The sequence below is a fragment of the Aspergillus niger genome, assembly GCF_000002855.4.
Source record: "Aspergillus niger supercontig An11".
NCBI classification, from domain to species: Eukaryota; Fungi; Ascomycota; class Eurotiomycetes; order Eurotiales; family Aspergillaceae; genus Aspergillus; species Aspergillus niger.
In genome coordinates this window covers 1830405-1856187 of record NT_166526.1, presented here as the reverse complement: position 1 = coordinate 1856187, position 25783 = coordinate 1830405, and the positions used below count along the sequence as shown (strand labels likewise).

Below are 25783 nucleotides of genomic sequence, written 5' to 3'. Positions count from 1 at the left end.
ATGGCTCACTAGGCCCCTCCTAGCAAGCTATATTCGGCAATTGTGTCTATCTAATCATGGGGCCAAGTTCTCCTGGAGGCAAAGCACACCCTACCCCGCTTGCACCCGGCCAATCCCTCGGTGAATGCTCGGAAAAGGCCAGCAGTCTTTCATATAGAGCGCCCAATGCTCCTAATTCACGCACGCAACTTATCTCAATTAGAAAAGACTCCTGTCCAACATGCAGCTTAGGCACGCAGGTGAGTATACCCACTCAGTCACCCAATGCACTCTTTTCCTGTCAACGGAGCTAATGACTGACGTCACAGTCTCCCAAACGGCCTTGAAGGACATACTCGAGGAAGCCCGTCCTGACTTGTCGCCATTCGAAGACATCTATCGTGATATCCACAGTAATCCCGAATTGTCCTTCTGCGAAGAACGAACGTCTGCCATTGCGGCGCAGCATCTGAAAGAAATCGGCTACGAGGTACATACACACATTGGCGGCTACGGCGTTGCGGGCGTTCTGAAAAATGGTGCTGGACCTACAATCCTGCTTCGGGCAGACATGGATGCACTCCCAGTGCAGGAGAAAACAGGGCTTCCATATGCCAGCACGAAAGTCGCCAGAAACAAGGACGGGGTCGAGGTCCCCGTAATGCACGCCTGCGGTCATGATACCCACGTCGTCAGCCTGATGGCGAGTGCTTCGCTCCTACAATCGGCCAGAACGCACTGGACGGGCACTTTAATCTGCCTATTTCAACCGGCAGAGGAGCTCCTATCAGGATCTAGAGCGATGATAGATGACGGTCTCTATGACAAAATACCCGCCCCGGATGTGGTACTGGCAGCGCATGTGATGCCACTCAAAGCCGGCACCGTCGGGATCCGCTCGGGTCGGCTGCTAACCGCTGCAGATTCATTTAATGTACGCATCTTTGGAAAAGGTGGACATGGTTCAGCGCCCGAGGCTTGCATTGACCCCGTTGTTACTGGAGCAGCCATCATCCTGAAGCTGCAGACCATAGTAGGACGGGAGGTGCCTCCGGGACAGCTGGCTGTGGTCACTTGTGGCTACATTCAAGCTGGTATAGCAGCGAATGTCATCCCGGATACCCTGGACTTCAAGCTTGATGTGCGGACATGCGACGACTCCATCCGCGAGCGTGTAATACGTGCGATCAAGCGCATCATCCGCGCCGAATGCGAGGCGGCCGGCTGTGAGAAGGAACCGCAAATCGACCATATCATGTCAACCCCGGCCACGATCAATGATCATGCTACCGTGCGAGCGTTATGCAATACATTCGGCTCTTACTTCGGAAATCGGCTCGTCGAGTCTGACCCGGCAGGTGCCAGCGAGGATTTCTCCTTACTAGCCAGAGCTGTGAACGCGCCGTACGTGATGTGGACTTATGGCGGCATCGATCCAGAGACATGGGATAATGCAGTCAAGAATGACACGGTGAAAGACCTCCCGAGTAATCATTCTCCGTTCTTCGCCCCAGTGGTCCAGCCCACCCTGCAAACGGCCGTGGATGCCATGTCCCTCGGCGCGCTGACATTCCTGAAGCGAAATTGAACCTGTCACATAATACCCCTAATAGAATAACACAGCTCCATGAGATCAATCCCAAACCACCCTCTCACGACCTCTCCGTCACATGAACCACAACCTTCCCCCTCGCCCTCCCTCCACGCAGCTTCTCAAACGCCTTCGGCGCATCCCCAAACCTAAAAACACTATCCAACACGACCTTCACCTTCCCCTCGGCAATCAACTCCCCCACCTTGGTCAAATCCTTCTTATTACTCTTCCAAAAGATCGGCACATACTTCATCCTACCCCCACCCAGAAACCCCGGCCGAATAAACCTCACTGCAAACGTAGGCATCCAGTTTGCCCCAACCTGCGTAAACACACCTCCCCGCACCATAAACTTCTCACTCTCCCGATACAACTCCCACGGCTCGCCCACATGATCCACCACCAACTTATACACTTTCCCCTTCGCCTTCATCACCTCCACCACATCCTCCACCGTATAATCAATCACCTCATCCGCCCCCAACCCCTTCACAAACTCCACATTCTTCCCCGAACACACAGCCGTCACCTCACACCCCAGCGCCTTCGCTATCTGTACACCGTAGATCCCACACCCGCCCGACGCTCCCACGATCAATACCTTGTCCCCTGCATCAGGCGTCACGTACGGCGCGATGGCCTGCCACGCCGTCTGCCCCGCTACACCCACCGTCGCGGCGTGGTCTACCTCAACCCCTTCGGGGATTATCTGTACATGCTCGGCCTCGGCGACAACGTATTCGGCCAGTGGACCGAACTGGGTCGGGAGCGGGAGGGTGCCGTAGACGAGTTTGCCCGGGGTGAGAGTCGAGGGGACGTTCGGGCCAGTGGAGACGATTTCGCCTGCGAAGTCGAGGCAGGGGCTGGCGGGTTTGCGGATCAGGAGGGTTGAGATCACAGGCATGGTGGGGACTTTGTAGTCGGCTGGGTTTAGGGCGCAGGTGTGGACGCGGATGAGGAGTTGGGTGTTTTTTGGGGGTGGGGGGGTTGGGGCGCTGGGTGTGAGGGTGAGGTTTTGTTCGAGGGTCGGGTGCGTGGTGCTGTAGAGCCAGGCTTGCATTGTTTGGGGGTGGGTGGTTGGTGATGACATTTTGGGTTGTTGTTGTTGATGATCTTGACGTTGTGTTTGGTGGTTGTTGTGGTGTTGTAGTGATGATGGAGATGAGATGAAGCTGAAGCTGTCATGTTACACTGGCCGGATTGGGATTAGTGCGGTCGGATCGCTGGGTTGTGGGCGATAAGATAAGAGTCGCTGTGGAAGACGTCATTGTCTAGCTACAAGCTGGAGCAATGTCATCCATGAATACTCAATGGAATAGGCGTTGATGTACAAGTTAAGACGTACTAGCTGGATTTCTACCAGATGATATTACTCTATCTAGGCCGAAAATCAAGCTAAATCAACATACTACTAAAACACGTCGCAAGTGGTACTGCTCCTGACCATCCACTACAGTAAGCCCGCAGTCCATGCACCAACATCTAAACTTGTAATGAATCTACCTTCTTCTGATCGTCTACCATTCAAGCCCTAGCTGGAATACTCAACTGCATGATCAAAGAATGAAGTTGCAACAACAACCCTCACCGAGCACCACAGGTCCCCCAAAATTCCGGCCAAGCCTAACAGCTCCTTTTGCATCAACAATCCTTGACCTCGTCTAGAAACGCGCATCCTCTCACCATCTCACCTCACCCTCTAGCAAATACGAGCACAGCCCATAAATGCAGGTACCAAAAGCAATGATATTCAGGGGCCTATGGCCCACACACGGCTGATAAACCACTACCCGTCAATCATCTCGACGAGTCCCGTCATTTGGCCCCAGATGTCGGATCCTTCAACGTATTGGACATTCTGGACCCCATTTCTCGCGTGGGCATGCATGGAAACTTTCTTTTTAACCTTGTTTGGGCTGATGGGCATGGTTGGCTCTGTGCTTTGATTGATAGGATGGGAATGGGGATAGTTTGGCCCCCGTGACAGAAGGGATCCCTGTGGGATGGGGTGGGTGGAGGGTGGTGTGATTTTTTTTTGTTAGGATTGTGGTTTGGTTTGTTTTTTTGGAGGGTCACGGGAGTTAGACAGTTTATTGGGCTCTTTGCTGGGTATGTAGGCTACTGGTTCCCTTGTTGTGTGCAGTGATTGAATTCGGTGTGTGTTCTGGAAAATATGTGTAACTACTGCTCCACTATGATGTGCGACATGTATTCGATTCTAGTATATTGCGAGTAATATATCAAACGCTTGACAGATGTCTCTTTAGAAATACTGCGACCATTCCTTGAGCATAAAACAAGGGTCAGGTCAAGCATGCATGTTTCGCCAATTTACGCCGCATTCAGGGCAGTCGAAAAGCTCGTAGCCGTCGTTGTTGCTGTTAGGGACCAGCTCGAACTGCAATTGCACTTTGACCTCTCCAAAAGCCTGACCAATCGACATTTCATTTCCTCCGATCGAACGGTCCAGTATCTCTTGCCCACACGGTTTTGCTATCTGGAACGTGACCTTTTCCAGGTTCGGCAAACTTCCCCGCGAAATCCAGTTGTAGAGTATAATTAGAGTACGCCAATCTGGCGGGTTCTTCGGGCAGTATAGGAACAGCACTAGATGCTTGAGGCTTGGAGGAAGCTGACATTTTAGCTCGGGGCTTTTCCAGAGGCATAGTTTGCTGTTGTTCTTCGGGTCGTATTCTCCAGTTCCTCTCAATGCATCTGATTCGACGGTAAGTTGTTCCAGGCACTGGAGGGCGGTGAAGTCTACCGGGGGATTGTCAACAACCCCTGGATAGAAGTCAATGTCAAGACTCAGAAGCGAATCCGCTTGTGCCTTTATCTTGTCGACGTATATTTGCCGGTTCGGCATAAGATTTGTGGGCCTGTAACACCATGGAGCCCCTTTATACGTCAAATGTTTCAAGGCACGTGGCAGCGACAACATCTCGCCCATCGCAGAGGGGGACACATCGCAGCCGAACAGGCTTAGCCTCTCGAGGGGCGTTGATCGTGGTGAAGGCACATGATTCTTCAGGCTCTCAATTTCGCCCCCGACGATGGTCAGGTCTTGGAGGCACGGATGGATTAGCACGGCGCCCCTCAGACTAAAGTCCCACGCTGGTTGATTGGGCGCGATGTCGTCCATGATCATCATACCTGAGAAATATTAGCATATGAGGTAAGAGAACAATGAAGATTATTGGCAGACATTTTGTAAGAGAGGGAAGGATCTGCGAGCCCGGCACAGCAGATTGCGCAAAAAGTGTGTCCCATTTCTCGGCTTCTGCGATGACTCTCTCATACCCCCCAATGATTTCATCGTCCTCTTCTCGGTCCGCGTCGAACTCGAGCCCCTTGATGACAAGTGTTCGCAGATTTACGAGACGCCCGATCGTCGGGGAGAGGGTTTCTGCATACAAGGGATAATACTCCTCTTCATCTTCAACATCGACATAATGGTAGTGAACTATCAGCTCTCTAACATACTCGGCGCGAGCTGGCACACAGTCCAGTGCGTAGGTGAACTTTTCTCCGTCGTGATTTCGCAAGTACACCGACTGGTACAGGATGCGCTCGGCGAGCGGTCGGAGGCGTTGGCAAACCCGCGCGAGGCTGGCGAGAGAGCCACGCGAGGCTTGTGCCAAGATAGCTTCCAGAAGCTCTTGAGGTAAGTCAAAGAAGTGCATGTGGAGCAAGCAATGAGTCGGGTTGTTTTCGGGCCTTGGGAAGATGAAGTTCCGGTGGGAAGCCGACAAGGAAGGGGCGATTATAAAGAAGCGGGTTAGGCCGGGGGCGGTGGCTGATCCTACACCATTCGAGCCCTAACTAGTATTCCCGTTCGTATCCCTGCTGAGCCTCGCCGTTTGGCCCCAATATTGAAACATCATGGCCCCCAAACGTTCGGCATTGAAAGGGTCTAGAGGCATATACCGACAGGTGCAGTGGAACATAATGTCTTCAGCGAAGAATAAATACCTGGCGGTCGCTCCTCGCATTTGTTTCCCCCATCACACAACCAACTCTTATACAATCATTTAACTTATTTCTCACCATGGCTGGTTCAAAAGCTGTCGCTCTTTTATTCCTTTTGGTTAATCTAACCACAGCCTCTGTCATCCCACGCGGACAGGCATCGTCGTCGGCGGTAGCTGCCAGTGCGAGTGCGAGCGCTGAGGCTTCCTGTTGGCGTTACACCCTCCCTACCACTCTCACTGAAGATGATATTGAACAAAACGAGGATGACACTACCTCATCGACCAGACGGCGGGGTCTGAACTACTATGATCGCCGCGATCATACCAAGACCGAGAAGTTAGGTAAATGCGATCTGGGGCAGACAATCTACAAACCCAAATACTTTCGTTCAAAGAATATCCAAAGTGGGCAAACCAAGGCCAGCGGTTATAGCTTCCTTGGTTACTTTATACCCAAATTGGATTCCTGTGAAGCTGCAGTCACTTTCACGACAATCGCCAATGCAGCTGACGTCCCGAAAACAACGGCTGGGTACTGGGACGACGTTGAAACGGACTCTCTGCAAAACTACCTCGACTTGGGCGCACAAATCAACAAGAATAACCAGGAGATGCCTCACATTAACGTGGATCATGTTTGTGAGTGGGACCCATGATTGTAGAGTCCATGCATTTGCTAATTATCTCTAGACGAGCTCCAAATTCTAGACGCCTTCCTGGCGGATATTATCGAAGAGTACGATTTCTGCGACAGTTTCAAAGAATGGTTCCTCACAATCGATACAACCTTCAAGAACAAACAAGGAGTGAATAAACCCCGGCTCCAGAAGCTCTACAGTTATGTGAGTATTAATTTAAAGATCAGTTTCCAGAATAAAATGAGGCTGATGATGCTAATCTGTATTGACAGTTGCCTGGGGAAACATACCCGGAACTGGTGGCCATGGACAGTCGTCTCAATTCTTACAAGGCACCGGTGAGTTTAATATGCACCTTTATCAATCCCCTCTTCTCCCACCAGACCAGTGATTGCTGACTCATTGGGACAGATGTTTGGGACTACAGCATTGAGCGGCATGGCTGCGGTAGAAGGCACTGGGGATGCCCGCCAGAGCAGTGCACTGAGCATCATGAACACACTGGCAGTCGTTGTTTCAATGCTCCGCGACAACAGCGTTGCTACCTACTTCAAGGACACCAACACCCGGATGTTCAAAGCTTTCCTTGGCATTGACACTCTCATGAACCAAGATACCTGCAACTCAAACCTCCCAAAGCCTAAGGATGGATGGGCAACCGCGTATAAGAGTTGGATGAATAAATTCATGACTGAGCAAGCGAACGCAGTCTCGACCCGCATCTCCTCGGTTTCGGCCCAAGTCACTAGCACGGCGGATGCTGCCGGGGTCAAGAACAGCTATGGCAAAGCGCTGGATGCGTTCAATGCGAAGTACCCGACTGCGTCATGGAAATGGGACGAAAACCAGTTGCTGGACTGGAGTGCAACTGACGGCACTGCCTTTGCCAAGCGCGGTGCCTCGTCGGCGGCTGTCTGCACACCCACTGCCACCCCATCCTCTTCGGCAGTGAAGTCCCATTCTGCTTCCAGCAAGGCCACGCCGAGCCAAACTGCGGGCGCAACCACAGCCTCTGAGACGGGTGAGTTCCTCTGATACCAGAAGATGATTTTATAGCTCAATGCTGACATGTTTTAGCTTCGCACACGGTCAAGTCTACAGTGACATCGTCTTCGCAGAAGGCGACGATCACGCCCGCAACGAGCACTTCCACCAAAGCCGAGACTACAACCAAGAGCAAGCACAGCTCTGGATCTGCCGAGGCAGCGCAGACCACCAAGTCCACTAGCAGCAAGCCGAAGGACACCGCTAGCGCAACGACGAAGTCCAGCTCGTCGTCCGCCAAGGATACCGCGACCATCACCAGTACCAAGACCACATCGACGGCTACCCCTGATTCGCACGATACGAGCACCAAGGACACCTCGACCAAGGATACCACGACCACCACTTCGACTTCCACTAAGACCAAGGAAACCACCACCTCTACTAAGACTTCTACCACGACCAAGAGCACAAAGACGGCTACTAAAACTACTACCAAGTCTTCGGAGGAGACCAAGGATTCCTCCTCCTCCTCTTCGTCTTGCAAGAAGAAGAAGTGTAAGAAGGGGTAAGTAGATGCTATCCATACAGAGGGAGAGGATTCCAGCTAACTTGCGGTATAGTAAATGCACCTGCGTGTCCTAGATAGGGGGAAGTACCACCTGGGGATAGGTGATGTGGGATGGTGTGGAATGCTGTTAGGGAGACGTTCATGTATTTCAATCTTCAGAAGCTGGGGAATTGTACTTATTAGCACGGCCTTCTCTGTTAGATGTATAAACCTTGATTTATCGACAAATCTATCCACCGGTAGATTACAAATATAGGATAGTTTCTGAACTACAAATGGTCGACATTATAAAGGGAGGCGCTACCGCCACACCGGCCAAGCTGCCTTCACACCAGCCTTTACTCATGCCACACCATTTTAGGCCACAGTTTCTCGGTTGGTTAGTCTGATGTTCGTCCACGAACATGGTTGTTACTTTCTAGTGGCGTGCGCGTTGTCTGCAGTATATCACATTGAAGCAAGCTAGTTCCGGTCACAAGGCGTCAGGTCACCGTGTCGTTTGCGGTCTCTGAATTCTTACAACACAGGGTAGAACTTGGTGGAAGGTAAACGGAATCAAACGGCTCAAACTTGTGGTTTGATAGGTTTAGTAAATTTTATAAGGAACATGTTCTCATTCCAAAAGCCTCGCTTTCAAAGGTATGAATCTCTCATCAGCCTTACCTCACGATTTGTACCCCAAGTTTGCGGATTGCCAATCCAAAAAGCCAGAACGGAGAGCTCAAGGCTAGGAGAATAAGAATAAAAAGTGCATCCGTGCTAACATTGGCTCCAAATTGTTCGCCAAGGATTTTCCTGAGTTGAACCTTTCGATCTCTCTCTTCATCTTCCATCATACGCAGAATGCGATTGATTTGGTTCGTTCTCACCTGCCGCCTTTGATGGCACTTCTGCTCCAATTTTTGAAGCTTTCGAGCTTTAGCCTCCATTATCCGTGTTTGTTCTTCCTGCATTCTACTAGTCTTACGTCTCAAGGACGCCTCGAAAGCTATCCAATGGGCCGCCCGGCTTTCTTCTGTCGCCTTTTGCTTTCGCTTCTTCTTTTTCGAACTGTTTGACGGCACTGTTGCAATTCCAAGGATTTTTTCGCGCTGGTAGAGGAGTGGCTCACTGCCCAAAGAGATGGTTTCAGTGTGACGATCTGCTGTCCCGCTGAACTCAGTGTCGTCGGGATACCAATTGACCTGACATTGGTCAGACAGGGATGATTGTGATTAAATGTGTTCATTGGAATTGATAGTAAGTATGTTTTCTGATCATATATACCTGTTGAATGTTATATCTTGATGCGGCTTGACTTATAACAGACTGGAATTGCTGTTCAAGCTCCTGCGTTGTTTTTTGCAGGGCCATCATTTTCTCATTACTCAATCCAAGATGGTGAGCCATCACATTGCGTATTTGCTTCGACCTTAGAAGTAGGTTTCGGAAGTGTTTAGAGGCTTGCTGGTCTAATACACCCCGGAGCCTACTGCCAGGCTGGAAGCAAGCATCTTCAAGAGTATCGACAATTGCCGGAAGGTCAGCGGCCTGGTGACAATGAAATCCTTTTTCTTCGAGGCCATGCGGGCCAACTATTTCTAGGAGGATATAGCCCAAAAACTCCAACTCTTTGGTCCACTTAAGGACCTGTTTATGAGATTCAAGGTATACATCGGCTTCCTGTTGCATGTTCAAAACATGGTGAGATTTAGGACGTTAATTCAGGGAGATATTTCAACGTCTTGAATTCAGGAAGCCAGAGCAGTCAATGCAAATGCGCTTGATGTCATGTCGTCATGTTGAGATCATGGATAAGGTTCAACCCGACAGATGCGGGGATATAGGGTGGACCAAGGAAATACGAGGATATCGTCAACCTAGATCCGTGCGGAGGAAAAGGTGTTGTCGTAAGCTCACAATGGCTATACTTTCATGAGAAAATCGGTCAGAAGGTACAGACAGCCCTTAGCGTTAATTTCCGGGAGCTCTGCACCCACGGTCACTGCCAAATAGGCCAGGTAACCAAACATTTAACCACCTTTTGATGCAGCAGGCTTTGGTCAAGGCATGGCTGCTACATATTGACCTCCGGAGTCACCATTACTCCCTGAACATTTAGGCTAGGTCCTTATCGGCAACCTTGTCGGATTTCATACGAGCTTGGTCTACAGCTATACAACCACTAAATTTCCTTCGCTTGACGCAGCGGAGTGTACATTCTTATGTCCCCGAGTATATAACGATAACCTAAAATCCAGTCAAGTTTCATTTCAAGTAGTGTAATTGAACGGTTTCAGACCGTCCGCTGAGCGATGTGGTGTATTAAGTGGATGCGATCCCAGATGTCACCTTCCTTCTCGCCTTTCTATACTTTCCGGAAATTCCTCGATTCCAGTTGTCCCACTCCATCAATTCTTTCCTAGCATCATTGAGCTGGCTTGCTTGATCATGAAGACGGAGACTCAAATCATTTATCTGTAAGTGAAGATCATCAATTTGTTCCACCAGAGTCTCGGCACCTATCCCACTCATGTTGAGCCGCCTGGCCAACTTGTGCGATAAATCAACTATGAATTCACCGCCCTCTGCCATGATTTGATCGAAGCTCTCGCTTTCCAACCTAGTGTAATTCAACGCAACATACTGAGATAACAATTTCCGAGCAGGATTATCTTGCAAACTCGCCCCCGGTGTCGAATCGTAGACAACATGGATAGCATCTGCGAGATACGGAAACACTGCCTCTGTTTCTGCATCGATGATAATAAGAACCTTCGTGAGGCGTTGCAGTGCGAAGTCTTCAAGTTCACGGATACAATAACGATGTGCGAAGCAATATACTTTCGCATGGACCAAGATTTCAGCACCATGGTGGTCATTACGATTCTGAGATGCTCGGTAGGTGCAAGCGCCTGCGGCAGTATGGTTATTATCTGCCGGTAGGCCAGCCTTGAGACACCGACTCAAGGGAGTTAGTGGCCTGTTAGGTGTTTCTTGATCATCTGGTACAGCCTCGGGGGTAGACGGCTCGATCCCAGTAGTAGCTATGAACAACGTCAATAAATCGCCGACTGTAACTTCAGCCGAAAACGCCCTACCTTGGCAGTCATCTTCGTTTTTGCAACTATCATCAGGAACATGTTCCAACTGAGGGACGTAGTAATCTTGCGTATAAAGGTAGCTCAAGACGCATTCGACGGTCTGCTCATCAAAGTCGGACCAGTCAATTGGACTATCAGCTCCGTTCTGCTTCCATGGCCCATCGATTCGTGCACTTAGTGCTGACTTATCGCACCATGATAATGCTCCAGGGTGGACAAAATAGGTGCTCCTGGCACTCCCTACAATCACCTGGATCGGTGGTTCTCTGAAAGTCCTTCATCTTCTTTAGTAATGTTTATCATGACGATGAGACGGCGTTTACCTTGCGTATAGAGAGGTATTGGGTCGTGACTCCATTGTCAACTGAAGACAAAAACGTGGGTTCTCTTGACAGAATTCAGAGGGTTTATATGAAGAATTAGCTTGCCCTCATATCAGCGATCGGATCTCCGGCCATGACGTGGCTTTATATCACAGGCATCACCCCACTTCGGAAGAGGGCAAGGCTGCGTATTTTATGCTCAAAGTGCTTTTTGCTTTGCGCCGACAGGGGTGAGGAGGGGTAAAATGGTTGGACAAGCCTTCCCCAACACTAACCTCCCTCTGAGCGCATCTGGCATCTCTTCGCAGCCCCATCTTACTGCCCAATCCTCTCAATATCTTTATCCGGGCTGGTCAATAAGGCTCTCCTGGAGATAAGGCTGCAAGGCTGATATTTGACTTGGCATATGTCCCTCTCGACATGACCTAGATGCGTAACAAAACATATCAATGTGGCGTAGTCAATCGACTCTCGGCATTACAGCCTTGGAGCTCGAGCCGCAAGGCTCTTGTTTTCTCTGGTAGATGTGGGTTGAAAGTTTTGTTATATATTGCCCTTATCTTCTCGCAATCAATGATTTTCTACCAGATTTTCAATGACATTCCAATTCACTGCCACTTGCACCTTTCGCAGTCGAAATGCAAGATATCAGACAGCCTACTCGAGCATTAACTCGACCAAGATATTATGACAATGATTTTCCCAGCAATCCAGCAGATTATCTCGCCGCGAATCGAGATTTGACTCAGCGGTACCTTCAATTAATTGATATTTCGTGGATACGTGCACACCTTCCGAGGATCACACGAGAACAAATACTTCCGCATACCGATCCTAGACGCACTCAACATTCCCCTCCTATAGCAAGCATCGCGGCGCCTAATTCTTCCCGGACTCCGGGGCGCAGGGTTCGACGTCCTCAAAGGTATGTTCGATACTCGAGAAACAGGATTAGGCAGGAAAGTCAGTGATTGAGAGATCTCAAGGCAAGAAGACACCGCATCTGGGCAAAATGCAACCGACCGCCCACCCGGCGCCCATGAAATTCGGAAAAGCAAATTGGCGAATTTGTTCAAGCCGATGCTTGAGAAAGATTTTCCCGTGATACTTATCTGTTGGGGCAAAGAAGAGCGTTGCCAGATTGTTCCGGTGGTAATCACTGACCCAACCGATGAGGTTACTGCATGGCAAACAATTTCCCAGGAATATTACGCACACAAGGGCTCTTGGACGAAATATTTGCCGTGGTGTTGTGTGAATAAGGTGGAAATCGCTGATGTAAGTGGTTTAAAATCATCAAAATTGAGGCGATCATTCTGACGAATACCAAAGATTTCTATTGCAGGAAAAAAGCTGGCCAAGGGTACAGGTAATGAATATGTTGGAATTTATCACACTGAAGACCTGGTTGCCAAAAGGAAACATCTGGAGCAAGTCATTGCGGATTACAAGCCCCGGGAGTGGTTTTGTCCGTATGACATTTCTACTGGAACCGTGGACTGTGTTGGTGAGTGTGTAGAACGCTGCATGGATAATGAAGAATGCTCAGAGAGGATCAAATACAAGGCGGAACGTGAGCTTTCGTTACTGAGTCTTCGACCTATACTTACTCAGTGCTTTTTCCGAGCTGATATTGCTGCACACAATTCCCTCCTTAACAGTGAGGGATTGATACATGGTCACACGTAAGAGTCTTCTCCGTCCGTCAATCCAAACCGACGATTGAATAAGGTACTGATCTCAAATCAATAGAGATATTCTGGGGAAATTAGATGCTTGGCATTGCCCGGAGTCGGGGGAGATCCGATTTCGCGGCTTAATGATCCGCAACTATTGGGAATGCAATCAGCAGCATGCGCTGCTCATTATAATAGTGATACTGGTTTTGCTGAGCATACCCTTTGCAAAATTAATTTTCAATGACTGGGATGTAGCATGGAATGTTGGTTGTTTCTTTGTTGGTTTGTTAGGCTTGCAATGGTTGAATAATTTTTTTGTGAACCGATGCTGTCGAAGTACTTGTTGAACTGGATTACAGTTAATTATTCCCTCCGCAGAAGGTGACTTTCAATTTCCCGTGAGACAGCATCAGTATTTGAAACAGTCAGCGGATGATCACCGGGAAACAGAAGAGATAAGATGGAAGACGCTCAGCTTTGCACATATTAATAAATACTAGTGCCGTCCCACTCATACACCACATACAATAAAATATTGATGAAAAGATAGACTGGTACCTCCTGAACGGAGACCCATAGGAGGAGGAAAGAAGTCTTTTTGGTATCATTTTTGTTCCTTCCGCGTCTGGCACGAGTAGTACAGAGTGGATCCCTTCTTTAATAGGACAGCCAGTCAACTGGGTAGGTTAGATGAATTGATAAGATGATAGTATGCTTATTTTTGTCTGTCTCTACTAGATGTGCACTATCAGATCCTGTGCTCATTTCCAAATTAAAAACTATAAGAAATACTCCGTCAAGGCCCTTCTATAGCTTCATTGTGGAAGATTTCACGATTTCACTACTATGAAATATATTTCTACTCAGCGCCACTGTAGGCGGGCTATGCAGTGGAGGTGATGACTAGACTGAGGCTGAGAGAGCGAGTGCAGACTTGGCTTGCTGCTGCAACGCGTGGCTCTTCGCAGCAGCTAGATAACCATGCACATCCGTTGGCAAAAGATTGGCAAAAGAAACAAGTCATCGACAGGAAAGTGAGTGGCGGTGATGAACGAGACTTGATTGATTGGAACTGCCAGGGACGGGGTCCCATGACATCACCGCCGACCGGTCGGGATCTCTTGGGATTCTGGGAGAGTTTGGATAGCCTCCACTTCTCTCCGTTTACTATCAATGCAATGACAATGCAGTGCCCAATGACAAGTGGCAATCGCATCGTGTTCCTGTCCCTTTCCTCTCCTTTATCTCCCTCTTAATCTCGCTCTCTCCCTCTCGCGCTGCATGCACGCTCGTTCCACTTCTTCCCCCCTTTCTCCCCCTTCATTCCTTGTGACCCGCTCGCGTCCTCCACTCTAAATCTTCATCTTCGATCCTTTTTTCTATTATCATTGTTCCCTTCCTTTCCTTTTCATTTCTTAATTCTTACCTGGCTTGTCTAGCCATGTGTCCTGGTCATCTTTACCTCCTCTAGACTAGCACAATGCCACTCAACACCTTTGCCTTGAGTGTGGCCCTCACTCCGGCCGTCCTCCAGACCCTGATCTCGCATGTGGGTCGCCCTGCCGCTGTCACTTCATCTTCTATCCCCCATCCCGTTTGATCTCGGGTCATAGTTCATGAAACCTTGACTCTGACATTGACCCTGATCCTCTGTCTCCAGTACGTCCATCGCAAGTCGCTTCGTGAGAAGCCCAACGTCCACATCACCTACGATGAAGCCATCCGCATCCTGCGTGAATTCCTCGTCTATGCGTCCAAGCATCCCGTCGAGGATCTACAGGCCTTTACCTGCCAGAGAGTGCCTGCACCCCATTGGGTGAAGCTGCAAACCGTGACGGTGTCGGAGGCATACCTGTCGTCAGCGGCGAAGGCTATCAACCAGCAGTTGGGCCCCAAGGGCATCGCGCGGGTTGGAGGGAGTGAGTGGTGGCAATGGCGTGGACCAGCCGAGGACCTCAAGGGGGAGTGGATTGAGATGAAGGATGATTACAACGAGCGGAAGCAGACGAGTCGCGATCATCCGAGCCAGAAGCGGATCATGCTGTATATCCACGGTGGGGCGTACTTTTTTGCTAGTCTGGATACCCATCGCTATCAGATGCAGCGACACGCTAGGAAACTCAAGGGTCGGGTTTTCGCACGGTAAGATGCCACGACTAGCTTTGTATTTGTATGGGGTGCTAACGTGGTGCAGTGAGTTCTGGTTACTTAGGAGCGAGCCGTGGACCGTGAAAGCTAATTCCTGAGATCCAGCTAAATATCGTCTGGCGCCGCAGTTTCCGTTCCCATGCAGTCTACAAGACTCGCTGGCCGCATACCTGTACCTGTTGGAGGATCATGATCCGAAAGAGATTATTTTCGCGGGAGATTCCGCCGGTGGAGGAATGGTGCTCTCGTAAGTAAAGCGCGTGGGGCAGCAGAGGAACGGCTGACACTAGTAGAATGCTTGTCATTTGTCGCGATCAAGGACTGCCCTTGCCTGCGGGTGCTATTCTAATTTCTCCCTGGGTGGACCTCACGCATTCATTCCCCAGCATTGTCGCGGACAACCCGGGCGATTATATTCCTCCCTATGGCTTCAGGCATAAACCCTCCGCTGCATGGCCGCCGCCAAATGCGGACGAGCTGCGTGAGCTCAAGAAAGGCCTCAAAAAACACCCAGCCAGCCAGAGTGAGGCTCTTAAGGCCATCCCGAATGACAGCGAGGCCGAAGATACAGCAGCGAAGGGGTATTCGAGCCGTAGGAACAGCGCGGCCGATGCAAAACGTGCCTGCGATATCGAACACGAGACTGTCAAGGTGGTACTTGATGGGGAAACAGTGGAGGTCAAGGACCAGATTCACATGTACACGACCAACGAACTCTTGTCCCATCCTCTTGTTTCTCCTGTCTTTCAGCCGTCATTGGGGGGTCTACCTCCCCTGCTGATTCAAAGCGGAGGCGGCGAAATGCTACGAGACGAGCAGTTCTACATTGCACATAAGGCCGCCAACCCGACGGCATACCCGCCCAGTGACAAGTTCCTCGATGAGCATGATCCATCACGGGAGATCCTCCGCAAATACCCCGGTACCCATGTGCAGCTTCAAGTCTGGGACGACCTCTGCCACGTTGCTCCCACTCTCAGCTTCACGCGTCCAGCGAAGTATATGTACCGGGCGATCGCTCAATTTGGGGCCTGGGCCCTGGCATGTGCGCAGAAAGAGGAGGTGGAAATCGAAGATCAGCGGTCCGGGTCATCCAGCGACTCTGAAAACCTAGGAGACGCTACTAATGGCACAGCCAACGGCACTGCAGTCGCATCGGTTGGAAAAGCAGGCGATCCATTACCGGCCTTCAAAGATCGCATGATCCGTCAACGAGTCGACAAACGCGGTAATATCTACCCGCTTGATCCTCCATCCGCTTGCCCTGTTCTCCAGATTCCCAGCTCCGAAGTCGGTACTTTCAATCCCAAGCTTGTTCGGGGATGGCTGGCAGCCAAGGAGGAGTGGGACGAGAAATTCGCGAAGGAAAAGCTCCGGGTTCAGCGACAGCGGATCAAGGAACTGGCCTACGGGCTCCAAGCGTTCAAGGACGAGTTGCCTCCCCCCAGTTCACTCGCTGCGAGACGGCATGCCCCTGGCGTCTTGCCCTCCAAGACCGGCCGCAAGAGTTACCCCATGACCATGTGGAGCAGACTGGCCAGCAAGCAGGATGAAAGATCTATCGCGAAAGAACAGCTGAAAGGAGGCGAGGTCAAGCGAAAGAGTGTCGATGCCGGGCGCGCCGGAGCGTCAATGGACGAGGCCAACAGATCGAAAGCCGAGAGTTTACGCCCGTCCTCCCAACCGGCCACCCTTGCCTCGCATCCTACAAATATCGTCATTGTTCCAACCCGGTCAGAGAAAGGGAGCGTAGCCTCTCACAAGACGTCAACCGACGCAGTTGATCAGCTGGGAACCTCTCCCCCGCAGGGTACAGCTCTCAGTAAGTCCAGCAGCCGACTCATGTTACTACCCGAATACGAGGGGAAAACGCTCCTCGACGAGAACGCCAGCACAAGGACGCTTTTCCGTGAAGCCGGCGCAATCCCCACATCAGATGGCGCATGGTCACGGCTGCGCCAACGTCCATTGTCCCATGCCGGTTCCGGTACTATCCGCAGCGAATTTACCTCCGAGCTCCCTGAAGATAGCAGCACGATCGGCGATGAGAAGTCCCTTGCGGTAACCAACACAGGAGTCGACGAAGCCAGTACCCGTGCTGTGCTGCGCGCCGGTGGCGTGGTGGGACTGATGAGCGACGATGGCGACTCAGCGTATCGCTCGTTTGATGCGCAGTCGACAACGGATGCGGGGGATGCTGAATCTGCACCTGGAGGTGTCCATGGTGATTCTGGAGGGGTGAATGGCAGTGCTGAAGTTGACAAGCACGCGCGTCCGACCATGCCGGATCGCGAGTTCTTCAAGACAGCCGAGGAGTATGTGCCTTATTGAGTTGGCAGTCAATGGTTGTCGGAGATCATATACCCCTTGAACTCCTGTCATTTCCTGCATTGCGTCATGGCAAGTATATGTCACTGTTCTACCTAGCCTTGATCTATCGTTTTGTTATCTTGAAATACCCCGTCGTTTGAATACTATAAAGACATACACCATTTTGAGTACCTGCATGACTGTACATACCGCAATCACATAAATCTGAATTTAACCATAACACATTTTGGGTATAATCATACTACATATATACTATACAAAATCCCTCCCAACTCAAACTACTTACCACTCAATTCCCACCTTCTTCGCAACCTGCTCCGCAACATCCAAAAACGCCTTCCTCCTAACCCCCTCCTTGCCCTCCTTCCCCTCCTCAGCAACCACACTCGGCACCCCGCGGTCCGCATCCTCACAAACCCTCGCATCCAGCGGCACATCACCCAAAAACCCAACACCGAGCCTCCTACACTCGGCCTCAACCCCCCAATCCGCCCCCTCATGGACATGCCTCCCCTGCGAAAAGATCTTCGTCTGCGTCCCACACTCCGGGCACGCAAAGAACGCCATATTCCTCACCATCCCCAGCACCGGCACATCCATGCGCTGGAACATGCCAATTCCGCGCACCGCATCCCGTAGCGCGATATCCTGCGGCGTGGTCACGATCACTGCCCCATCGAGGATAATTTCCTGGTTGATGGTGAGTTGCACGTCGCCGGTGCCCGGGGGCAAGTCGAGGAAGAGAACGTCGAGTGGACCCCAGGATACGGAGTGGAGGAGTTGGTGCATCGCTTTGGTGACCATTAGGCCACGCCAGGAAATGGGGGTCGGGTCCATGGGGGCTCGCTCGGTCGGATCGGTGTTCGGGGGTGGTTGGGTGCTGGGGAGGAGGTAGCCCATGGACATGGATTTGAGGCCGTAGTTGGTTAGGGGGAGGAGGCAGTTTTCTGTTGAAGGTCCGTGACGTTAGTTATGTGTTGCGCAAGGGAGATGGTAGAACGCACTATCGTCTAATCTAGGCTCGCCGGATAGATTCAACAGGGTTGGAATGGATGGACCGAAGATGTCGGTGTCGAGGATGCCGGTGCGAATGCCGCGGCGGGCGAAGGCGAGAGCGAGGTTGACTGTTGATAATAGGAACATAAGTATCTCGTCTGATTGATGTAAGATATATATTGGTATAGAGGCATACCCGCTATCGTCGACTTCCCAACACCGCCCTTCGCCGAAGACACAGCAATAACCTTCTTCACATCGCGGATCTTGCGCTTCTCGGGGAGACCGCGACGACTTCGGAGAGACGGCGGCGTACCGGAGCGAGGGAGGCCCTGTATTCACCAGATTAACACCAAACATGCCATTGAAATAGGAAGAAGAGAGCGTACCAGTGGGTTCTCATGCTGCAAGCTCCGAAACGTGGAGAACAATCTCTTCCCCAACATGATGAACAAATGTGATCAATTAATAGCAAGTATGTAGTGAAGTAACCACTATAATTAATGATGGAAGCTAATACTGCCAGAATAAACCTCACCGCCGGCAAAACCCACCCCATCCAGCCCAGACCCTTCCCCAAGGAGAAACTAATCCCGACACCGCATCCCGAAATCTCGGGCAGAAAAAAAAAGTTGCAGGAAACTAGTCAGCGGGCTTCGAATTTCTGCGCTTTAGTTATTTGCATTACTCTGCTTTGTTTTTTTCCCTCGGACAAAAACAATCACAGCCATGGCTCCGAAATCTCTGGCGGAACAGATGGCCGAGTTGGAGGATTTGACTCCTCGTGGTAATTATTCCAATCTCAGGTGATACTTGTGTTCGGTGGACCTGGTTCTGATTGTGTTGTTTTCTAGACTACGACCCTGAGGATCTTGATCGCGGAAACCAGGATAGTGATGAAGAGGGTGCCGGTGCTAAGGATGAGAATGCGGGGAGGGAGCATTATCAGGCTGTTGGGTAAGTTTTCCTTCATTTCTCGATTTGTTTATTGGGTGGTGTGTGGTGTTTATGGAGGGCGTTGTCTAAATCATTGTGTCATTATAGGAAAGCGAAGCTTCGCAAGCAGGACCCGATCTCTCTCGGAAAGCAATATGCTGGGTCGAAAGTAAGTCGCGCGGCGTTGGAGGCTGATAGTGATGATGATCCGTTTGCGGCGCGATCGGGCGATGAGGATGAGGATGATGACGAGGAGGACGAGGAGGAAGATGAAGATGAAGATCTGGAGCTGGGTAGCGACGAGGATGATGAGGACATCTCGGAGAGTGAAGAGGAGGAGGAGGAGCGCCCATCCAAGTCCGCAAAGAAGGGAAAGAAGCAGGTCGAGCTGGACGACATGGACACCGACGAGTCGGACGACCTTGAAGGCAGCGAGGGATCTTTCGACGAGGACGAGATGCCGTCTGACGAAGATGAGGAGGATGAAGACGACGAGTCGGATGACGAGGACGACGACGAAGAATCAGAATCCGACTCCGACTCCAAACCGCGCAAACCCACCGACGACCGCGACGAACTCCGCCGCCTCATGGCGACCGACCAAAAGACCATCGCCGCGAGCATCTCCCAAGCGGCCAAAGCCGACGCCGCGAAAGGTAAAGCCGTGAAGCAACAGCGCGCCACCTTCGACGCCCTCCTCAACACCCGAATCAAGCTCCAAAAGGGCCTCACAGCCATCAACCAGCTCTCCCTCGCCGCCACCTCCCCCGACGCCGACTCCGAAGAAGCCATCACCTCCGCCGAATCCGCCGCTCTCGCCCTCTGGTCCACATTGGAAGACTTGCGCGTTGCGCTCGCCGACGCCCACAACACCAACGCAGAGGAACCAAAGAAGCGAAAGCGCGTAGACACCGACACGCCCACCGCGACTCTCTGGAAGCGCATGACCGATCTTGAATCCGCCGCGATTACCCACCGCCGCACCATCCTCGACAAATGGTCCGCGAAGGTCCGCGGCTCGACCGCCACGACGGCCGCAAACTCACGCGGCAAGCTCCTCAACCCGTCCGGCTCGGGCGCGCAATCCATCACCGCCGTCCTGGACGCCCAGGTCGCGACTGAAACGGGCGACCATTCCCGCGCTGCTAAGCGCGTCCGTCAAGACACTACCACTACCACTACTGAGGGCGGAGCTACGACTCCCATCTACGACGACACCGTCTTCTACCAATCCCTACTGCGCGATCTCGTCGAGCAGCGCATGGCTTCCTCCGACGCGATCACGAACGGCCTCGATACCCTGCACATACAACTGCCGACGCGCGGCGGGGCGGCGATTCACCCTGTTACGGGGATGCGGAAGGATAAGGTCAAGCGGGATGTGGATACGCGGGCGTCGAAGGGCCGGAAGATGCGGTTCGATGTGCATGAGAAGTTGCAGAATTTTATGGCGCCGGAGGATCGCGGAAGCTGGACGAAGCATGCGCGCGAGGAGTTCTTTGCGTCGTTGTTGGGCAAGACGGCGAGTGGGTTATTGAGGGAGGAGAGTGGTGATGAGGAGAGTGGCGCGGAGAGTGAGGAGGATCGGGAGGAGGGTGGATTGAGGCTTTTTAGGAGCTAGAGTGTAGTTCCTTTGGTGGAGCTGTATAGTATTGATTGCTATTTGTTCTAAGAGTAGGTATTTGGGGGAAAAGGTGTGGGTGTATATAGCTTGGATTGATTACTATGTATGGTATGTGGATTGGTACACAACAACACAACACAACAAAAGTCACAGTTTGGTTCGACTTCCCCGACATCTGTCTCGCTTCTCTCTCCTGTTGTCGTATCGGTCATAATTCATTAATCGTAAATGCTTCGCTAGAGCGCGATCGGGTAAGGTTATGGAGTATCCATACCCTCCCGGATATATCCTCATCCACGGGAAAACCCCGGGACCCTATCGAGCACAAAGCGCAAAGCGCAAAGCAGCAGGTAGGCATGTATGTAATTCGATCCATCAACAGACGACCATCGACCAACATACACCCCCTGAACTAAATAATAAAACGGATATAGACGTAGGTATCACCGCTGCGCCCCCTTCTTCGAAGGTGTATACCTCGGTAACCACCCGGCCGCCGACCCACCAGACAGAGGCCTCTCCCACTCGAAGCTAGTCTGTCTCGGCAAGCCCAGCATCTTCTCCTGGACAGCGCGCTGAAGCTTCATTTTCCTTTCTTCTTCTTCCTGGGGGGAGAGGAAGTGCGGGAAGCCGTCGTAGTCGACGATGACGGCGCCGCTGACGTCGTTGTAGCCTGGGAGGGAGGAGACGGGGATTGATCTGGTGGTTGTGTCGATCATGGTGGAATCCTGTTCTTTGTCTTGTGGTTGTTGTTGTTTTTGTTGGGAGTATGTGTAAGTTGGGGGTGGTGACGGTGGTGTTGTCTTGTCGGAAAGGTAGTACTCGGCTGGGGGGGTGATGTCTTCCCAGATGAAAGAGGCGGTATCTTTTTCTGAGGGTGTTTCCGGTTCTGGATGTGAATTTGGTAGTGGTGGTTTGGATATTTCGGAGGTGAATAAATCTGGTTGTTGTGATGGTGGTTGTGGTGGTGAGCCTGGTTGGTGGGTAATAGTAGTATTGTTGGTGGTGTTGGGTAGTAGATGCTCGGAGAGACCAGTCGGAGTAGTAAAAGGCTTGTCCTGTTTGCCGGCAGAGGTGAAAAGGGACCGGAGAGACGAGAAGGGGTGGCGGCCTTTTACTGGCCGGGAGGAGGTAGTGTTGTTGTCAGGCATTGATTCGATCAATGGCAAAGTAGATAGATAGAGCTATGTTATTGTTGGCAGCGGCAGCAGCAGCAGCAGCAGCAGCAGGAGAGAGGGTATGGCATTAGTACTCTGCAAGATGCGGGGAAAGTGACAGGCCATTGGACCGGGGGCGGGACTAGAGTTTCTTTAGTAGTTTTAGCAGTGGCCAAAAAGACGGGGAAAGGGAGAAGAGGGGGGAAATGGGATGTGCAAATGACCTTCAGGGGTATGAGGGAACTAGTTGCATCAACAAAGTGAATATGCGGAGCCGTGACTCGGAACCGAGGCGGGCAAATGGATGATCAGGACTTCACGTGCCTCCCCTGGATCCTCTCCCTTCTGACTATTGATTTCGCCCCAGCCGATCAGGCGGAACTGGAAGGAGCTAGTGTTGTTGAAGGCGTTCCTCCATGATGAAAACGGAGGCGGACGCGATGCTCTCATTTCCGGCTTCCATGGTTGCATTTCCGCCTGGCTCCACGTAGTATACGCGTTGTTATCCACCCGGATTAGGGCTCTGCTTGGCTTGCTGCTGTGGAATGGATGTTCTCGGGCTCCCGACAATCCTCCTCCGAACAACTACGATAGTATCCTTCTGGAATGATTGGAATGTGCCTCGAGGTTCCGGTCTAGGCTTCATGTTGCCTCTACTTGGACCCTATGGGAGCCGGCAGTCTCCGTGGTGCGATAGTCTCTGCAGCATGCATGGCAATGGCGCAGCGTGATAGGCGAGGCTATATGCAGGGCGTCCGACGTGCACGAGATGCCATTTAAGTTCGCGATTTCAAGATCCATTGCCACTTTTGTCCTGTCTACACCGCTACAATGAGGCCCGATGGTGAGGTGCCCGATCGGATTCAGGTGAATTCTCAAGGTTGGGACTTGGTTCCACTGGTCCGCGAAACTGCATCGCATCGGTTGTCGCATGAGTTGGTGCAGTGAAGTCATGCCCAATGTGACGCCTACAGCCCAGCAGTCCTGAGCGCCAGTTATATCTACGGCCATTATCTGCCAATCGGCATGTGTCGCAATATCCCGGCGGTCATATCGTTCTTTTAAGCTTTCAGCCACTTGATCAGATGGTGCTAATCCACCGGTGCATATGCCCGGGCGAATTAAAACTGATAGAGAGAACGAGAGTCCAGCACAGAGACGCACTCCCAACGTTTCTGCATCGATTTGCCTGGCAGGTCTCATAGCGTGGCCGGACTCATCACAGGGGCAATGCGGACGACGGCTGCCTGGCCGAGATCCACACTTGACTGGACTCAGAACAAGGGCAAAGCTGGTGACGTGCTGGGACTGTTGGAGTCGACCTATCCTGAGATAGGTGGCACAGCGCATAGCGCTCCGTTTTGCCGAATGATACACCTGTCACTATTGAGTATCAGCGCTCGGGTTTCGGTATATGTTCGGGTCAGTTCAGCAGTCGGTCTCTTCGTCGGCCCATTGCTCTCGTAAAGACTGGATCGATGCAGCCACATCCCACCCCGTTCTCGTCCACATTTCTTTCAGGAGAATCTCTGCAGCCTGCTGGTCCGCTTTTTGCCGAATGACCCAGCCCCCTAGTACTGATGTTAGTCTCAAGCAGAGGAAAAGTTTGATGCGAGCGTTAGTCCATGCCACATGACTCGACTGCCATGTCACTTACACGCTACCAGGCTATGCCGTGCGGTGAAAAGCGTATTCTCCGCTTTGGGGTTTGACTTGGCCAGTCCAAGCACCATGAAAAGGTGATATCGTATTGTTTTCTTGAGATAGTTAGGAGGAACTATCTTTCTAAATTCAAGTCAACGTACCTCGATGTTTCGTGAATTTCTGAAACTTTCGTAAGCCAGCGGAGGACTTGGGCAACAAGAAAAGGCAAGAACTATCTTGGCAATATGGTAGTACTGAGTTCCGACCACTAAGTTGTGAACCATTAATAAGTCTCGCTCGGGCAATTGTCGGGTTACTCACCGTGCACCGGTAGTAACATCCAGACCTCTGGAAATCGACACGAAGCATCCTTTCCACGAGGGAGCTCGCGCAGAGGCTGGAATGAGGACGGCTTCCTGGCATACCAGTCCTCTACTTCCTGAGCAATACTCTGCAGCGCAGTATATTCTGGCGAAGACACCTGATTGAACGCACATTTCAATACTTTGGCTAATAGAAAGACCATTCGAGCTGCCCATGCGAAGTCATCGTCTCTCAGGAATATATCGGAATGATGGAAGCTTTCCAAATTTGTTCGTAAGGGCTTTTGCGAGATCAGTGATACGTGAATGTCCTCACGGAGACAGAGCCAGGCTGCCGCTTCACCCAACCCGCCCGAGGATCCAAAAGAGGAGACAGAGTTTATTATACGCGTGGCTCCTGTCAGATGGAACTGGTTATCATCATCTATACTGAGTGAGCCTTGGAATTCTTCCGTCGCATTAGTTAGGGTCGTATACACTCCATTTCCTCGTGTTGGCGTAGGATCGCAACAGTAGCGAGAACAACATCAGTCAAGTCACCTCCTGTTCCAGATAATGTAGGAATCAGCAGCTGCAGGCAGTGGTTATGATATTGCAGCGCTTCTGCTTCATTTCCCTTCCTCTGCCGCTCCACGTGACGAGAAGAGAAAGCGAAGATAGCGTATCGCAGAACCGGATCCTGCATTGCTCTCACGGGCACCTCTATTTCAAAGTGTCGATGAGGGTCGGTTATGTCTGCCTTTGAGGGGTCAGCGGCAAGAACAAGAAATTCAAAATACCAATCATCCGCTCCTACCCACAAAGCCATATTCTCAACATAATTACGCATTAACGTCGCTTCTCTCTCGTTAAACGAGAATCTTGGTTCCTGCACCAAACTATCAGTCTGCACCTCCCTCCCAGGATTTCTGTCAGAATGCTGAAAAGCATTTCCCATCAACAATCCCAACTCAGACGAGCGACCATTATGGTACAGAGTCTGTAGCGGATGATTATCACCCGTCAATGGCGGCGTATACTGCTCGAGGGCTTGATACTGCCCAGTCCCGATCGGAGTTACAGGGGCATCATTGACCCCACGAGACTGCTCGGTCGAGCCATCGTGCTCTGACTCTACAACCTCATACAGCCGCTTAATGATGACCGTTTCATCAACGAACCTCACTTGAGCAGTTTCGAAGATTAGCATGACGCCGCCGACCGTCAAAGAGAAAAAGGGATTACCAACGCGGACCCATCAAGTATGGCCACAAATGCTTTTCCGGAAATAGTGTATCATCATTACCAAGAATCTCTAGACCGTTTCGGAAGCGCACGTTTATCCCTCTCTCGCAGTCTACGCCTGCCCGGCGACAATGGCTGCAAGCTGGGGAATTGGTGTCGCCTGTATATGAGACGTGTTAGTCGAAGGCCAGGAGGAAGAACTGTGGGGAGTACGAACACTTCAGATGACGGACTAAATGTGCGACAAATTAGTCCTCATATACTAGCATCTTCAATTACATTCGGTGGAAGTGAGAGGGCGGCCTAGAAACTTACTCCGACATCTTTGACTGAAGAAAATGGTTAGCGTGACAATCTGGGAATAATGATAGGTCGTTGTGCAATTACCAGCCAGCGATCAGACGATGTCGTGGTTTGCGTGATGGGGTCATGGAGGTTCTGGGGCCATTGAGTGTGAGAGTAAGTGGATGAGGAAAGCCGGAAAGAGTTGCCTTGTAGAGGTGAGGGCGGACTAGTCTGGTTTGGGTCGGGGGCCATCCCCGCATCTCATATTAATTCCCCGCATTGGCTATATGAAG

At 51.3% G+C, this 25783-nt stretch overlaps 10 protein-coding genes across 10 annotated transcripts; 5 read left to right on the top strand and 5 right to left on the bottom strand.

Annotated features, from left to right (window-relative positions):
* Nucleotides 1–292: 292 nt before the first annotated feature.
* An11g07760 (uncharacterized protein) lies at nt 293–1567 on the top strand (the record flags this gene model as incomplete). The annotated part of the gene is made up of 1 exon (XM_001394708.3): nt 293–1567. The coding sequence occupies one exon, from the start codon at nt 293–295 to the stop codon at nt 1565–1567; it is 1275 nt and encodes a 424-aa protein (XP_001394745.3).
* A 64-nt stretch (nt 1568–1631) lies between these two features.
* An11g07750 (uncharacterized protein) lies at nt 1632–2633 on the bottom strand (the record flags this gene model as incomplete). Its single annotated transcript, XM_001394707.3, has 1 exon — nt 1632–2633. The coding sequence occupies one exon, from the start codon at nt 2631–2633 to the stop codon at nt 1632–1634; it is 1002 nt and encodes a 333-aa protein (XP_001394744.3).
* A 1248-nt stretch (nt 2634–3881) lies between these two features.
* On the bottom strand, nt 3882–5256 carry An11g07740 (hypothetical protein; the record flags this gene model as incomplete). The annotated part of the gene is made up of 2 exons (XM_001394706.1): nt 3882–4726; nt 4779–5256. 2 exons carry the CDS (start codon nt 5254–5256, stop codon nt 3882–3884), a joined length of 1323 nt encoding a protein of 440 aa, XP_001394743.1.
* Nucleotides 5257–5621: 365 nt separating this feature from the next.
* On the top strand, nt 5622–8468 carry An11g07730 (uncharacterized protein; the record flags this gene model as incomplete). The annotated part of the gene is made up of 8 exons (XM_059750405.1): nt 5622–6183; nt 6235–6386; nt 6455–6520; nt 6594–7203; nt 7260–7734; nt 7994–8116; nt 8322–8376; nt 8421–8468. 8 exons carry the CDS (start codon nt 5622–5624, stop codon nt 8466–8468), a joined length of 2091 nt encoding a protein of 696 aa, XP_059604314.1.
* A 1573-nt stretch (nt 8469–10041) lies between these two features.
* Nucleotides 10042–11178, bottom strand: An11g07720 (hypothetical protein; the record flags this gene model as incomplete). The annotated part of the gene is made up of 2 exons (XM_059750404.1): nt 10042–11095; nt 11144–11178. The coding sequence occupies 2 exons, from the start codon at nt 11176–11178 to the stop codon at nt 10042–10044; spliced, it is 1089 nt and encodes a 362-aa protein (XP_059604313.1).
* Nucleotides 11179–11781: 603 nt separating this feature from the next.
* Nucleotides 11782–13066, top strand: An11g07710 (hypothetical protein; the record flags this gene model as incomplete). Its single annotated transcript, XM_059750403.1, has 4 exons — nt 11782–12068; nt 12130–12421; nt 12476–12828; nt 12916–13066. 4 exons carry the CDS (start codon nt 11782–11784, stop codon nt 13064–13066), a joined length of 1083 nt encoding a protein of 360 aa, XP_059604312.1.
* Nucleotides 13067–14302: 1236 nt separating this feature from the next.
* On the top strand, nt 14303–17301 carry An11g07700 (uncharacterized protein; the record flags this gene model as incomplete). The annotated part of the gene is made up of 5 exons (XM_059750402.1): nt 14303–14371; nt 14483–14948; nt 15076–15217; nt 15264–16015; nt 16106–17301. The coding sequence occupies 5 exons, from the start codon at nt 14303–14305 to the stop codon at nt 17299–17301; spliced, it is 2625 nt and encodes an 874-aa protein (XP_059604311.1).
* A 210-nt stretch (nt 17302–17511) lies between these two features.
* On the bottom strand, nt 17512–18743 carry An11g07690 (uncharacterized protein; the record flags this gene model as incomplete). The annotated part of the gene is made up of 5 exons (XM_001394701.3): nt 17512–17542; nt 17588–18248; nt 18306–18425; nt 18494–18629; nt 18687–18743. The coding sequence occupies 5 exons, from the start codon at nt 18741–18743 to the stop codon at nt 17512–17514; spliced, it is 1005 nt and encodes a 334-aa protein (XP_001394738.3).
* Nucleotides 18744–19053: 310 nt separating this feature from the next.
* Nucleotides 19054–20854, top strand: An11g07680 (uncharacterized protein; the record flags this gene model as incomplete). The annotated part of the gene is made up of 3 exons (XM_001394700.3): nt 19054–19084; nt 19152–19254; nt 19342–20854. The coding sequence occupies 3 exons, from the start codon at nt 19054–19056 to the stop codon at nt 20852–20854; spliced, it is 1647 nt and encodes a 548-aa protein (XP_001394737.3).
* A 446-nt stretch (nt 20855–21300) lies between these two features.
* An11g07670 (uncharacterized protein) lies at nt 21301–25170 on the bottom strand (the record flags this gene model as incomplete). The annotated part of the gene is made up of 8 exons (XM_059750401.1): nt 21301–22041; nt 22110–22156; nt 22365–22491; nt 22672–23391; nt 23503–23585; nt 23672–23791; nt 23980–24405; nt 24459–25170. The coding sequence occupies 8 exons, from the start codon at nt 25168–25170 to the stop codon at nt 21301–21303; spliced, it is 2976 nt and encodes a 991-aa protein (XP_059604310.1).
* Between the last annotated feature and the right edge of the window lie 613 nt (nt 25171–25783).